Source organism: Danio rerio, chromosome 11 (assembly GCF_052040795.2).
Source record: "Danio rerio strain M-AB ecotype USA chromosome 11, GRCz13ab, whole genome shotgun sequence".
Classification (NCBI taxonomy): Eukaryota; Metazoa; Chordata; class Actinopteri; order Cypriniformes; family Danionidae; genus Danio; species Danio rerio.
Window position 1 is genome coordinate 33310841 of NC_141031.1, and position 15581 is coordinate 33326421.

The following is a 15581-nucleotide window of genomic DNA, read 5'->3' on the forward strand; positions in this document are numbered from 1 at the left end:
TTTGTATACCCAGAAACAGCTTGATTAGCTGGTTCAGGTGTGTTTAATTGGGGTTGGAACTAAGATATGCAGGTCACCGACCCTCCAGGACTGAGTTTGGACACCCCTGAGTTAAAGTTACAATGAACTAAAAACATATGCTGTCATGACTAATTGAGCATATATTTTTTACAGTGTAGAAACTTTCATTAAGATGTGTGAAAATGTCCAATTTTGTTGATTTTATTTTTATTAATAATTAAATAACTCAGTTTATATAATTTCAGCTGCCATGGCAGCATTTCTAACTTTTGTTTTAGGCTTTCCAACCAATATACAGGTATACAGCATTATTTCAATAAACTGAAACATTGATTAACTATTTTATAAGCTATAATAACTCTGCTGAGAAATCCAACTTAAATCAGCCTATGGTTGGCCGGTTTTAGTTGTTCGACCAGCCTGGTTTTAGAGGAGTTTAGGCTGGTTTAAGCAGTTTTTTTTGTAAATTGGGTGAGCTAAATTGTCTGTATGAGTGTGATGAGTGTATTGAGTGATGGGTTGCAGCTGAAAGGGCATAAAGCGGTTCATTCCGCTGTGGCGACCCCTGATTGATAAAGGGTCTAAGCCGAAAAGAAAAAGAATGAATGAAAAATGAATATGCTGGTTTGTTTAAATCATTGAAAACGAGGACTTTACATTACTCCGACACACGAGGGCGCCATTTTATCATCAATAAACAACTAAACCTAAACTGAAAATGTTGCTATTCAACACACACACACACACACACACACACACAGAGAGAGAGAGAGAGAGAGAGAGAGAGAGAGAGAGAGAGAGAGAGAGAGAGAGAGAGAGAGAGAGAGAGAGAGAGAGAGAGATTGTTGAAACACAGACAATTCCAAAGAAAGACTGTATTATACAGATGACACTCAAAATAAAACTTACAGGATCTGAGCACTCGCACACGCGAGGGAAAACTACTTCATATCCGGACAATATGGACTAAGAGGATGTTTGTTCATCTGCCTCGTTCTGAAGGACAGAAGCTAAGCCAATTATACTACCTGAAAACAAAAAAACTGAAAAAAAGAAATAGGAAAAAACTTCTCACCAGTGTGCTCGTGTCCTCAAACGGGATGAAAATAGTCCTGAAATTGTTTCTGAGGACTGAACACACAAAAACCATATTCAGTATCAATGTTGACTGTGTTGATTTGACTTGTTTTGGGAGATCCTTGAAAATAGTCTTTGTTTATATTCATAAAGGGAGCAGTCGCAAAAAATAAATAAAAAACCAGAGAACATGCACTCCTCGTAGCTACAGTATTAAAATAAAAACAAATCTCGAATGTTCTCATTTCATCTAAATGCGGGCAGACATACTGTAGGAATTGGTTGTGTACTAAAACTACTGGTACCTGCACACTTCTTTGAGTCCATGATATGACAAAACGTAGATTCGGAGACAGAAAACACAGTGCAATACATGTAATATAATGAGATTATTCTGAAATGTCCTCAAAGGGCTCCTGTAGAGAGAGCCGTTCTTTCTGAGTCGGTGTCACAAAACCTGGAAGGTGGATTTTTTTAGATTACTTGGGAAAATAAAACTCAAAAACTGAAGCCAAAACTTATAATAGTCACAAATCCACACGCTAATGCTTTAAAATCTTACAAAATAAAGTCTTTTGATGCCGTTCGTTGCTTTAAACACCCGTTTAGTATTTAAAATGCAACCTTTTCTCTTTTTAGCCACATATTTGCAGTTTGTTTCGTCTTGCTCTTCTGCAAAATGGTTCAAGTATCTCTGAGATTTAAAATGACGGTGATCTTTAAAGCATTTCGATATTGGATCCAAAGGTCACTCGTTTTTGTATTTAAAGATTATGACCCGCGAAAAACATTACATGCTGTATTTTGCAATATATACCAGTAGGGAGCGATGCCACTTTGTCAAGTAACAATAGGCACCTGTGCACATATTGACTAAACTGAACACTTAATAGGCTACTACATATGCATATGATGTCATAAAGCATTTTCAAAAATGTGTTTTCAGGCTGCTAAAATGCTGCTGTCATGCTAACGAATGACGAAATTATGGTGTGTTCAAGTCATGTCTGGAAAATTGTTTTTATGAGTTATGCATATGGATGGCACTACAAAGTCGTGATGAGTGTGGAAATTAAAAATTTTCTTTAGGCCTTCTGATCTTCTGATGACCATTATCTCACTACCAAGTGTAGATTAGCTCTTAAGAAACAGAATTGTGCGCACATCCACGATTCTTACAGGCAGGTGCTCAATCAAGCAAATCCTTGCTTACTACAGTACATGTAGATGAGAAGGCAGAATTCATATAAGTGGAAAGTCAACTTTTGTGGACTGTAAGTGACTAAACACAATTGATGCAAATTATTTGGTCTTCATTTTCTGTAAGCAAAGGCAACAAACTCTATTAGCAATTTATCAAATGTAGGTACAACTCTATTGTGTGCCATTGAAAGTGACTTGAACACAGCAGATGTTGTTATTATGACTTGTGAACTTATAAGTTGTAATGTCCCAGGACGACATGAACACAGTCTACCATTAGTTGCAATGCTGTTGAATACCTTTGTCCCTTTTTAAACTACAAAACAGTGACATCACGTGCGCTGGTGTGTAGTGGTACCTTACAAAATGACATCACCACCTACTGGCCTGGCATGCAGAACAATACAACACATTTTTGGTCATTTTCAGGGATCAGTGTGAATGTAATAATTTTACGATCATTTCTGTCATGGTATACTCAGTCTACAGCTTAAAGGGATAGTAAATTCTGTCATTTACGTCCCCTCCACTTGTACAAAACTTGTTTAAGTTTTTTTCTGTTGAACACAAACAAATTTCAACCACTGACTTCCATAGATAGTATTTTTTGTAACTTCCTAAGTACAATGCATTGTCCAACATTCTTCAGGACCGGTTTTGTGTTCAACAAAAGAACAAAATTGGTAAATGTTTACAACTACTTGAGTGTAAGTAAATGGTAATAAAATACTATCCCTTTAATCAGTCCAGCAAAATGAACATTTCCATTTCTTACTAAAATACTGTCAAATTTGAAAAACCTCTAGACAATTTTTCTTTCTTCATTGAAAACTAGATTCATTTCAACAGCAGAAACACACGTGAGCCCAGCTAACAGAAATACACTCTTAGAACATTTTGCAAACATTCCCATTTCATTATAAAAATATTATTCTTAAGTGTTTTAGTTTGAGTAGTTTTATTTTTCTTCCTGATATGTGAAAATCAATATGTGTATTCCATTGTGCAAGCATATGACGAATCTTACTTTTGGATTTTCTCTGAACAGGTAATACATAAAAACATTAGAGAAAATCCAAAAAATTATATTAAAAATTATTTTAATCTGATAAATAATAATATTTTGTGTTAATGTTTGGGCACACTATTAAAGACCAGTTGTTTTGAATAAAGTGAAAGTAAAACTAAATAGCAAAAACTTTATTTAATTTATCACATTTTTTTTATTTATATAATTTATTAGGGGTCAGTAGACTGAAGGGCTAATTACTCTAGCCCAGGTTCATTATGATTCTGTATTCCTATATACATTTCCGGAGAGAGCAAAATACGATTCAGGATCTACATTTCTTTGCAGTTTTTGTTTTGTGTTTGCTTTTTTAGATCTCAAATTTCTCTCTCGCGGGCGCCATTTGTGCCAGCCGTCCTCGTGTAAACCCACCAGAGGCTGCTGTCAACTGACTAGTTTACTAACTGACCAACCGACCGATTCCCCACTCTCCCCCTTTCCTAATCCAACCACAAGTGTTTTAAAAAAATCACAGATTGACCCGCCTATCCCCTTCCCTAAACCCAACGTCAGTTTTAAAAAGGAATCCAGAAACATCTGATTTCCCTGATTTTTACCACATTTTCAGATTTTACTACATTCTCACCCTGTTATTTACTGGTTCATTTTATTTTTTTAGCTTCTGTTTTTGTCTTACCCAATTTCTGAAACTATTCTTTATCGGACTCGAACCCTGTTGTTGTGGTCAACTCCTCACTGCATCTCAAGTCCGCCAACATACATGTCGAGCTACCGGACAAACTGGTAACAGCAGAAAAGTCATCCACTTGGAGGTAAGCAGTCAGCTGGTAAGCGTACAAAGGAACGGTGTCATACCGCCCCACAGCATTCATTTTAAAGATAAATTGCAGCCATACATAGCTCTGGCTACATAAATTGCAATCTCCAAAAATGTATATAGGGCTACGTTTTCAGAATTAGCCTATGTTGAATCACTCTGTACATTTTTTTGCCTCAATCCAGCTAAACTACAACTAATAATTAGAGGAAATAATGAAAAAAATGGTTCATTCACTAATAACTTAAAGAGAACCTCGCCAGAACGTTCAGAGAATAATCCTTGTTAGCTGGGCATTCACACACATAAAACATACAGTGGATGTTCAAGAAACAGCAGGCAGTCCTCCACGGCTGCTCTGAGCTCCTCTTCTGAACCTTTTCCACCTGTTCACAAGAGTCTTAAAGACACCGTCCCGCATCTGTGGCATCATTTTAGAAACCCTTGATGATGCAATAAGCCTCCATTGAGGACAGTATGATGTACATCAACCAGAGACTGAAAAACAGTGTAGTGGTAATTATTTTGGGATGGCGCGGGCCGCCCAGTTCTCCGCCGATCTCAGGCCTGCGGCGGTACATGAGGACGGCGATGCAGACGAAGGCAAAGATGGTGAAGAGTGTGACAGAGAAGGCCAGCGTCCCGGGGTCCACGCGAAACTGCCGCCCCTGAGACTGGTGGAAGATGGCAGCAATAGACCAGGCCACTCCGATGCCCAAAAACACGTTCACTGCATTGCTGCCTGTCACGTTGCCGATGGAGGCGTCCGCGTACTGATCCTGGATCGCTGCCACTTTACTGGCAAATGTGTCTGGCGATGAAGACAAAAACAAACAAATAGTGTTATCCAAAAATGGGTGAATCTTAGTAAAAACATTTTCATATTTGAAATAAAAACAAGTTTATATTTTGACTGAAACTGAAACGAGATAAAACACTTTTTAGTTTGTGTAAATAAAATGAAGCTTATTTTAAGGACCATGAAGTTCGTGCACTGTGACAGTATTTTCAAAACAAATTTCAATACAAATAAGCCACTGTGCCGCTGTCTAAATGCCTATTTATGAATGAAAACAGCTGACACTGTAGCGCAGTGGTTAGCACTGTCGCCTCACAGCAAGAAGGCCACTGGTTCGAGTCCTGGCTGGATGTATTTGTGTGAAAGAGTGTGTATGGATGTTTCCCAGTACTGGATTGCAGCTGGAAGGGCATCCACTGTGTAAAATATGCTGGACAATTGGCGGTTTATTCCGCTGTGGTGACCCCTAATGAATAAACAGACTAAATCAAAGGAAAATGAATGAATGAAAACAAAAACATGCTTTAAATGCAAATGAGCCGCTGCTTCCCTCCCCCTTTTCAGAAGAGGACAGAGTCTTTACAAGTCATGCATCAGATACTCAGCCAACAACAAACAAAGATTAGAGTGTATTTTAAAAGTCTTCTCTAGCCGTATTTTGAATGTAATGAAAGCAACTGCTCAGATTACTTGTCACAAAAGAGAATTGTACGTCTTCAATACCTGGCACAGACGTTCCCAGTGCCACAAACACGACTGCAGTCACAGAGTCTTTCAGGCCAATAGTGCACCCGAAATGAGAAGCTATATCCCCGATGAAGGCGGTGAGGACGCCAATCATCATGATGGACACGATGAAACAAGCCCAGCCGTTCCAGTAGTCAGTAGGGGGCACAAATGCAAACAGAACCTTCCAGAATACCGTGAGGAAGTGCATGACGTAGTCAAAGCAGGACGGCATCTTTTCTTGGCCACACTCTTCATCATCATCGTCCCCTTGGGATGAGAAAAAAGGAGAGGAGATGTGAGCTGTATGGATTGTTTTTTTTTTTGTTTGTTTGCTGTCCTCTTCCTCCGGGGAAGATCAGCGTGTGATAAGCATATCGTTGTTACACCCAAGAGCTGACATTCAAATTTCTGGAAATAAATCAGAGGAGGCAGAAACACATAGAAGGTCCAGTCCTATCTGTGTAAGCCAAATGTCATGCTCAATTAAAATAAATTCATGCCAGGTTAAAATTTGAGCATCGATTATAAAATAATAAGAAGTAATGTTATATTGTGAACATTTTTAGACAATCTAAAACATCCCTCATAAAAACAATGTTTATCAACAGATCATTTTCAATTAAAATGTTCAATTAAAATGTACACACACACACACACACACACACACACACACACACAAACACACACACACACACACACACACACACACACACACACACACACACACACACACACACACACACACACACACACACACACACACACACACACACACAGATATAATAACAAAAACATTTATTATTTCACAATTTAATTAATTAGTCTTAAAAAAAAATCAGAATATGTTTACAGTGCTCAACATATACGAGTACCCCCCCCCCTTAAAAATCTCTCATTTAAATTCATATTTTCTATAGGATGCTTTACAATATTATAGTTGTGCATACACATTAGATTAGTCAGCACTGAAGCCAAATCTGGAGCTAATCAAACAAAATACCTTGTGATAACTCCAAAATTAGTACAACCAAGTTTACATGTTATAAAAAATATTAAATAAAAAAATTCAAAAAGAGCGAAATTCAAGAGAAGCGAAATAATGTATAAAGTTTAGTTAAAATTTTTTAGTTTGTCTTTGCAAAATTTTGCATGAATTTTAATGTATTATCTTTCTATTCGTAAAGATGTTCTGTGACTAAAATATTATTTTAATAAATATATCTGTTTAATAAATCTGTTTTGTTCAAATGCACCAATATATATGAACTATATTCACAGAGAAATGAAGAAAAATATTTATTTTCAAAGTGGGGTGCTGTGTACTGTATCTGTAATATGTTTTTCAATATCACACCGGCCCTAGCACATAAAAAAAAACATTCCTTATTATTGTTTTATTATTATTACAAATTAAAACCAATTGATATTAAAAGGGATAATGCTTTAAAATTTCTATTCTTCTGTAAAATTCACACATAAAACCTTTTTTTCAAATGTAAAAATACAATTATCCAATAAAAATAAAGTATAAATGGAAAAAATACCACATACTTAGTTTTTTGTCTCTTCTTTCTTTTTTTCTTTCTTTCTTTTTTCTGTTCTTTCATTTTATTTTATTTTATTTTGTTTACATTTTTACATGCAATCTAAAGTAACATTGGTTGAAAATGTATGTTATTTATTTATTTATGTTTATTATTTATTAAGTGTTATGGTAACACTTTAAAATAACTATCCATTGTAACTAGCTAATAGATCATTAATAAACTATTAGTTAATAAGTTATAAATGACTTGTTAAATAAAAGTTAATAGTTTGTTAATTATTTATAATTGTGCCTCATATAGATAGCCAACAGATAACTTACAAGCTGTTAGTTAACTTAATGACTCAATGACTATAAATCACTTGTTAACTGCATTTAATGATTTATAGCTATACCTAATAAAATTGTAATAGATCATGAACAAGCGGTTAGTAAATTACTTACTAAGAATTTGTTAAGTATCAGTTAATAGTGTATATATGTTATTGGGACGTTTTTCTAAAGTTGCAATTCTTCATTTATTAACTGTTAGTAAATGAGGAATAGTTGCAACTTTAGAATAACGTCCCAATAACATACATAAGCTAATAACCAACACTTAAATAATATATTAACTCACACTTTACAGATCAGTTGTTCTAATCTACTTATCTACTAATACCAGTGAAACTTTTGTAAAACTTTTCTAATAAAAGATTTTTTTATTTTGTTTTCATCTTTAGCACAAAAAGTGCCCAATCCTTATGAGTTTGTACTCTGTTGTATACTGTTGTTCTGACAATTGATGGCTTAGTATGTGTTTCTATACTTTAAACACATCATTCAACATTTCATCAGTCAAGTGTCTTTGGTAAAATACAGCACACAGAAAAGCCTAAGAGTGGAACAAGGTTAGGGTACAAAAATGTTATATTAAATTTCACATCAAATGTCTGTAGCTTGAACTTGTTCCATCCATTTGCTGTTCTACAAAGTTTCACTAGTATTAGTAGATGGTTAACAAACTATGAACAACTGATCTGTAAAGTATGAGTTGATATATTAGTTAAGTGTTAGTTATTAGCTTATGTATGTTATTGGGACGTTAGTCTAGTTGCAACTATTCCTCGTTTACTAACAGTTAATAAATAAAGAATAATTGCAACTTAAGAAAAACGTCCCAAACCATATGTAAACTATTAACTGATTCTTAACAAGTATTTAGCAAGTATTTTACTAACAGCTTGTTCATGATCTGTTACTAATATAATTATAAATCATTAAAATACAGTTAACAAGTTATTTATAACTTGTTAACTAACAACTTATAAGTTATCTTTTGGCTATCCCTAAGGCACAGTTATAAATAATTAACAAACTATTAACTTTTATTTATTTACAAATTTATTAGGCATAGTTGTAAATCATTAAAATACAGTTAACAATTCATTTATAACTCATTAACAGTTTATTAATGACCTATTAACTAGTTATAACGGATAGTTGTTCTAAAGTGTTACCAATTTTCAAACACTTCCGGTGAACTAACTGTAGCACGTTTAAAGTCTGTTTTCTTTAAAAATCAACGATCTTCACTGCTTAATTAATATCTGATATAAAGTGAATCAGAATGTACAAGAAGCACTGCATTAAATTACATTTTTCTGTGCCAAATCTTTAAAATATGAACATTTATTTTACTGCAGTACTTGCAATGGAGTTTCTGTGCACACCTGCTGATCCTGATTTGCATGTGTGTGTAAACCGCTATTCATTTTTTTAACGCATGAACAACTAAATGAATGCTGAAGTCGATTTAACTAATTATATTTTAATACATTACATTGATGCTGTAAAGGAGCCATATTAAATTAAAAATGGCAGTTTTTTATGGCAGTCACATAAACGTTCACCAGAAATGTATCAGTATGGAAAGAAACACCAGCTGTGCATATACCCTATTATGTGCCGATTGTTTATATCTATGGGCATTGCAGATAATATTGTCACATCCACAAAATAAGACACAGTACAAATTGTTATAGAATTTCTTACTGTTAACTTAAAAATAATAAAAGATGGTTCTACCTATACTAAACAGTTATATTTGCACAAATACACTTTATTAAACATGTACACATAGACATATATGCTATACAACTGCAGATTAACTATGTTTATGTATATAACTTATATTTGATTGTAACTTAATTTAAGTGTAATGCAATAATGTGCACCTATGGTAAAGCCGCTTATCAATTAATTAATTAAATGCTAGCTATACAAATAAACTTTAATTAAATTGAATTATTTTTTCAGCACTAAAACCACATATTTCCCAATGAGTACAACTTTGGATGTTATTCATAATTCTGTAGAATGTTAAAAAAAATTGTGAATTGTATAATTTAAAAATAAATATTCCATATAATTATTTAATTGTAAAAAATGTTTAGGTGCACAATGATAAATGAACCTTCAGCATAATACAGTGTCATCATGATAAAGGAAGTTCATTTCAGTTCACAACTGGAGATTGCCTGATGTCTAATTATGACAAATATTCCTCAAGAATTTCGATTATGATCCCCTCCCTCTCTTTCCTCTCAGCTTAGGCATTAACAAGCTCTGTCAGCTTCAGTCAAGCCTGTCAGAATGAGGGTTTGTGTGTGCGCCTGACTGCAGGAAAAAACAGTCACACACATTCCTTATTAATACACTGTGCTTCATGACGAAAGACGCTTCAAAAAGTGTCCGGACGGAGCGAGAAAGCAAAAGGCCCTGACATTTTAAAGAAGAGAGACTGATGCAGGCTTGGTTTGATTATGCTCACAGTAAAGCTTGACTGATGGCAAAAGAATGTTGGAGAAAAAGAAACACAAAAAACAGCAAATCCATAAGAAACAAATCATTATTTTTTGTTTTGTTTTTCCCATTGTCTCAACAACACATTTAAAGTATTTAAAATAAATGCAACATTGGCACAAAGTGTCGCAAAATAAACGCACTGGTACAAACTACTTTTTATGTTGTGAAAAACTGATGTAAAATAATATATTATTGAAATATTTCAAATACCTATTTTGTATTGATATTTACTTATAAATAGTTTTATAAATAACTATAATTAGTAATAATTATTTTTAAACCAAAACTAGGAATGTAATTATAGAATTATACATACAAATTATGTGTATACAACTATACAACTAAATGTGTATAATTTAGTCTTTGATATTCACAACAGAAAAGTATTCTAGCAGTTTCAGTTTCGAGCAGTTTTAGTGCAGTTTTTTAGTAAATAGAAAGTAAAAAAACTGATAAATTTAGTGTGTTCTTTGGTCATTTAAACATCAACAGTAATTTGTGTCCCTGAAAATGTCTACAATTATTATGTCCTAGCTTCAAAAACACATTTTTTGCAAATGGCGATGTTGCATAAAAACAGTAATGTATGTTCTATGTTTAGACTGTTGGCATGTGTGAATACTTGACAATGAATAAATAAATAAAAATAAATAGGTAGTGCTGTCGCCTCACAGCAAGAAGGTCGCTGTTTCAAACCTCTGCTGGATCAGTTGGCGTTTCTGTGTGGAGTTTGCATGTTCTCCCTGCGTTCACGTGGGTTTGCTCCGGGTGCTCCAGTTTCCCCCACAGTCTTAAGACTTGCGGTTCAGGTCAATTGAGTAGGCTAAAAATCGTCCGTAGTGTATGAGTGTAAATGAGTGTGTATGGATGTTTCCCAGCGATGAATTGCAACTGGAAGGGCAGTCCATCGCTGGAAGCACTGCGTAAAACATGCTGGATGAGTTGGCGGTTCATTCCGCTGTGGCGACCACAAATTGATAAAGGGACAAAGCCAAAAGAAAATGAATAAATGAAAATAAAATAAAAAATTTAATAAATATTAAATAATATAAAAAATAAATCAATATATAAAATGAAATAAATTGAAATAAAAATAAATAAAATAAAATAGATAAAAATTAAAATAAAATATAAAATAAATCAAAGTAAAATAATAATAAATAAAATGTCAAATAAATAAAATAAAGTAAATTAAACAAAAATGTAAAATAATATAATATAAAATAATAAAAATAAAATGAAAAATAAATAAAATAAAAAATAAAATAAATAAAAGTAAAAAATTCTAAAATAAAATAAAAAATAAATAAAAGAAAGTAAAATAAAATAAAAGGTCAAATAATCTAAAATAAATAAATTAAATAAAAAATAAGTAAAATAAAATAAATAAAAGTAAAATAATATAAAATTGATTATACAAAATAAAATAAAAAACAAATAAAAGTAAAATAATATAAAATAAAAATAAATAAAATAAAATAAAGTAAAAGAAAAAATAAAGAAAAAATAAAGAAAAATAAATTAAACAACATACACATGGACTACAGGACCATAAAGCATAATTCAGCTTTACTTTTACTCTTTGGCAGATTCATATGAATAAGTATCATTCTGAGAATGCTTTTTTAACGCTTTTTTAGAACATATTTGTTGTGTAAACATACTCTCACATAAAAGAGATTTGATCCAAATTAGCAAACAATTTAATTGTGGCAGTTATTATAGAATTTATACAACTTTGACACTCAAATTGCCATTTCACCTTCCATTTAAAAAAAGGACCAAATTGTGTCTATTGGGTTCCTAATTTTCGTTTGCATCCATCTGGAAACATAAAGCACTTTACGGCAGCCATCTTGTGCCAGACTGAACAACACACACCAGCTGATTGGTGGAGAGGAGACAGAGTGATGAGTAAGGATGGTTAGGAGGCCATGATGGACAGAGGCCAGTGGGCATATTTGGCCAGGATGCCAGGTTTGAACCACTACTCTTTTTCAAAGAACATCCTGGGATTTTTAACAAGTTTTAAAGAGTCTGTTTAATGTCTCATCGAACAGTATAGAGTCCCCAACAATATACTGGGGCATTACTACCCACACAGACCACAGGATAAGCTTCTGTCTGTAACCAAATGCCCATAATCACATCTGGAATAGTTTATTATAATGAAGAAACATTAGGAATAGTTTAGTATTTATTAATTCATAATTAGTTCTCATCCATTAGAAGTAAAACCAAAGTCAATTTGCTTTAACAGAACAAGAAACAGTTGATATGTCAACAATACAAACCTAATTCTTTTATGCCTCGGCTACAAATACAGCATTTAAGGATCAAAGTAGCCATCATTGCTGAGCCAATAATGACCACTAGCTGTTATTATGCAAGATTCATAAGATTAAAACTACTGATGACACATTTCAGGCAGTTCAGAATTGGTTCTTTCTCTCTTGAGACAAAAACTCCATTCATCATGAACTTTGAACTTTCCCGAATGACATATTAAACACCACATGAAAGATAATATCTGAAAAAGCGTAACAGGAGCACTATAATCAGGTTATGAAAAAGAGTCAATAGAAAATATGAACGATTATGACATCAAAAAGAATTGATATGATTAGACATTAAGGCATTATGAATGGATTGTTTGTTTGCTACTCATTGCTGAGACCGGTTCATCCTGGAATTCCTGCTTATTACTGAGAGCTCATGATGAAAAAGCAAATTATGATCAGGTCTCTGCGGCATCAGTCTGAGTGACAATCTGGAGTGTCATTTTAGCTGATGAAACACTCGCGTTCATTTCCGTCTGCATGGCTACAGGCAGATTTTCAGCACTAACACGTTTTAAATTGCAATAGTGCGCTAATTAAAGATATGCGGCTAAATTAGCGCAGTGATTGAACAGCAATTAAAACAAGCCTCGCAGTGAGGAAACACAGCAAAACAGTTGTTTTATAAATATCATCTGTCCAATCTGTCATTGTGTAATAGCGGTTCTTACAGTATGTTGGGATTAAACAATGTGGCCTTTACCTGAGTTGACAGTGATGGCTTCAACAAACTGGTCTCTCCAACTGTTGGTACCCACCAGAAGGGCCAAGTTGGTTTTCTTTATGAGTTTGTCGACGGTGCTCTGGAAAAGGGGTTTAGAATCAAGTCAACATCTTATTTGTTAACAGCTGTATTATTTAATGTTTACCATGAGTGTGAGGTTTGCACTTTCTGCAGCAATGAATATGTTTTAAAAAGTGAATATACATGTACATTACTAAAATAAATTAATAAATATTAATTACAATACAATTGTTTATACAATACAAAATGTTATATTGAACCCCAAACTGTTGGACCTTCATGTCATCAAAAACCTGATCTTCTTCTTTATTACATTATAGATTAATGTAAATCTCGAAATTCTGAAATGATATCTTCCAATTCAGAATTGTGACTTAATTACTCACAATTGTGAATTTGCAGACGTCTTCAATTTACCGAGGGCTTGTTAGCACGGTTCTAAGGTCCAACACCAGTTTGGAGCCCCCAGAGTTATTATTAGGGGGCCTAATCAACATCCACTAGTGGTGGGCAAAGCGAGACTTCATGAAACACTGAAACGTTTCGAAACTCGTCTCTATAGTGACACCTAGTGGTCACATTTTCAGGTATTGCTCTGGAACAGCAAAGAAAGAGTTAATCAAATGGGGGTATTAAACCCAACGTTGTAGAATTGAAGTGATTTAATGAAGCGGTGAGAGTTTTAGACTGGCATGCAGAGGTAATGGATTCGAATCCAGGGGGATGCAGCTATAGATGTTAGTTTATAACCCTAAACTCAACCGTCACAGAAACGTAAAAACAGTGGTTGTACCGAGTATTATTTATGCTATCTATTAAATTACCCAATAAATTGTATTTTTAACACCTACCCCTTACCCCATTCCTAAAACCTAATTTGGATGACTTACTACTTCCGGCGAGATTCTAGAGTGCGCATCTCATGCATGCTGCGCTATCCCATGATGCCCCGCGAGCGAATTCATGAATGGGAGTAAAGCGACGTAATTGACGCAGGTAGGTCACGTGATTATGACAAAATGGCGGATGTAGTACGTCCGAATTCCATTCATACTTTTACATTCATACTGTATAGAACGTACTTTTCTAACGGCCGAGTAGTACGTTTAAACTCAAATGCAGTACCTACTGAGTAGTAGGTGGTTTCGGACGCAGCCTTGCACTTTGGGATCTCGACACTGTTGAAACATCAGTTCATGCCTATCCTTGCTCTACACTATTGTCAGCAACAGACACACCTCCAGGGCCAAACCAACTCCACCCACCCGTGCCCAGCTCTTCACTTTCTTCTGCGTCAGCCCCCACCAGACTTCAAGAAAGTTGTCATAGGGCCCATACCCAGGGCCGGCGCGTCCATAGAGGCGACCTAGGCGGTCGCCTAGAGCAGCAGTATAGAGAGGGCGGCGTCCGCAACACCCCCCTCACCACCCGCGTCCTCTGATATGTTCGCGCATATGCGACAGAATAGAGGTCCGCGACACCTCACTTCATTTTCATAACCGGTCACTTTCGTTTTCACATTGGGGTTGAGGGCGGCGTGATCGTCCTCTGCATACAGCGGCAGTTCAGCTTGCTCCGGCCCTGCCCATACCAGCCAGTGGCAGCTCTGACCTGCCTAACTAATCTATTAATAAACTGAGTTTATCAATAGATTATTGTCCCCCAAATCTTTCTGTTACAAATATATGTAAAGTTAATTTATTTATTTTCTTTTCAGCTTAGTGCCTTTATTAATCTGAAGTCGCCACAGCGGAATGATCCGGCAACTTATCCAGCATATGTTTTACGCAGCAAATGCCCTTCCAGCTGCAACCCAACTCTGGGAAACACCCATACACTCTCATTCACATACATACCCTACGGCCAATTTAGCTTACCCAATTTACCTATATCACGTCTTTGGACTGTGGGAGGAACTGGAGCACCCGGAGGAAACCCACGCAAACACGTGGAAAACATGCCAACTGCCCCGGCAGAGGCTCGAACCAGCGACCGGCGATTGTGCTACCCACTGCGCCACCGTGACACCTATATGTATTGTATATTTTTACATTCTATTAGAAAAAAACCATAAATGATTATGATCAGACTGATCAAATTGCAGAATTGATTGCAGATTAAATCTTTAGTACCAATAAACACAACTGAAGTATGAATATAACACAAACTCTACCAACTTGAGGTGTTAGTTTGCCCAAAAATGACAAAAAAAAAGTTCCAAACCTGTTTGAGTTTCCTTCTTCTGTTAACCATAAAGCAAGATACACTGAAGAATGCTGTAAAAAAGCATCCATAGACATCCATAGTATATTTTGTTCTTACTGTGAATGTCTAAATGGCTACTTTCTTCAGAATATCTTTTTTTTTTTTGAGCAGAAGAAAACAATTCATAAAAGTTATCATAAACCACTATTGTGTGAATAAATTG

At 34.8% G+C, this 15581-nt stretch overlaps 1 protein-coding gene across 8 annotated transcripts in view; it reads right to left on the minus strand.

The window, feature by feature from the left end:
• Positions 1–881: 881 nt before the first annotated feature.
• The window catches only part of slc8a1a (solute carrier family 8 member 1a), a 103542-nt gene continuing 88842 nt past the window's right edge, over positions 882–15581 (minus strand). For 7 of the 8 annotated variants that reach the window (XR_015501956.1, XM_087272382.1, XM_087272386.1 and 4 more), the window contains 3 exons: positions 13112–13211; positions 5671–5943; positions 882–4959 (listed from right to left, as the gene is read on the minus strand). Coding sequence is in view for 7 of the 8 variants with exons in the window: in XM_087272382.1 (XP_087128508.1) it covers positions 4583–4959; positions 5671–5943; positions 13112–13211 (750 nt within the window). In the remaining variant the exon portion in view is untranslated. The remainder of the gene's footprint in view (positions 4960–5670; positions 5944–13111; positions 13212–15581) is intronic. The other variant, NM_001037102.1, reaches the window with a different exon arrangement.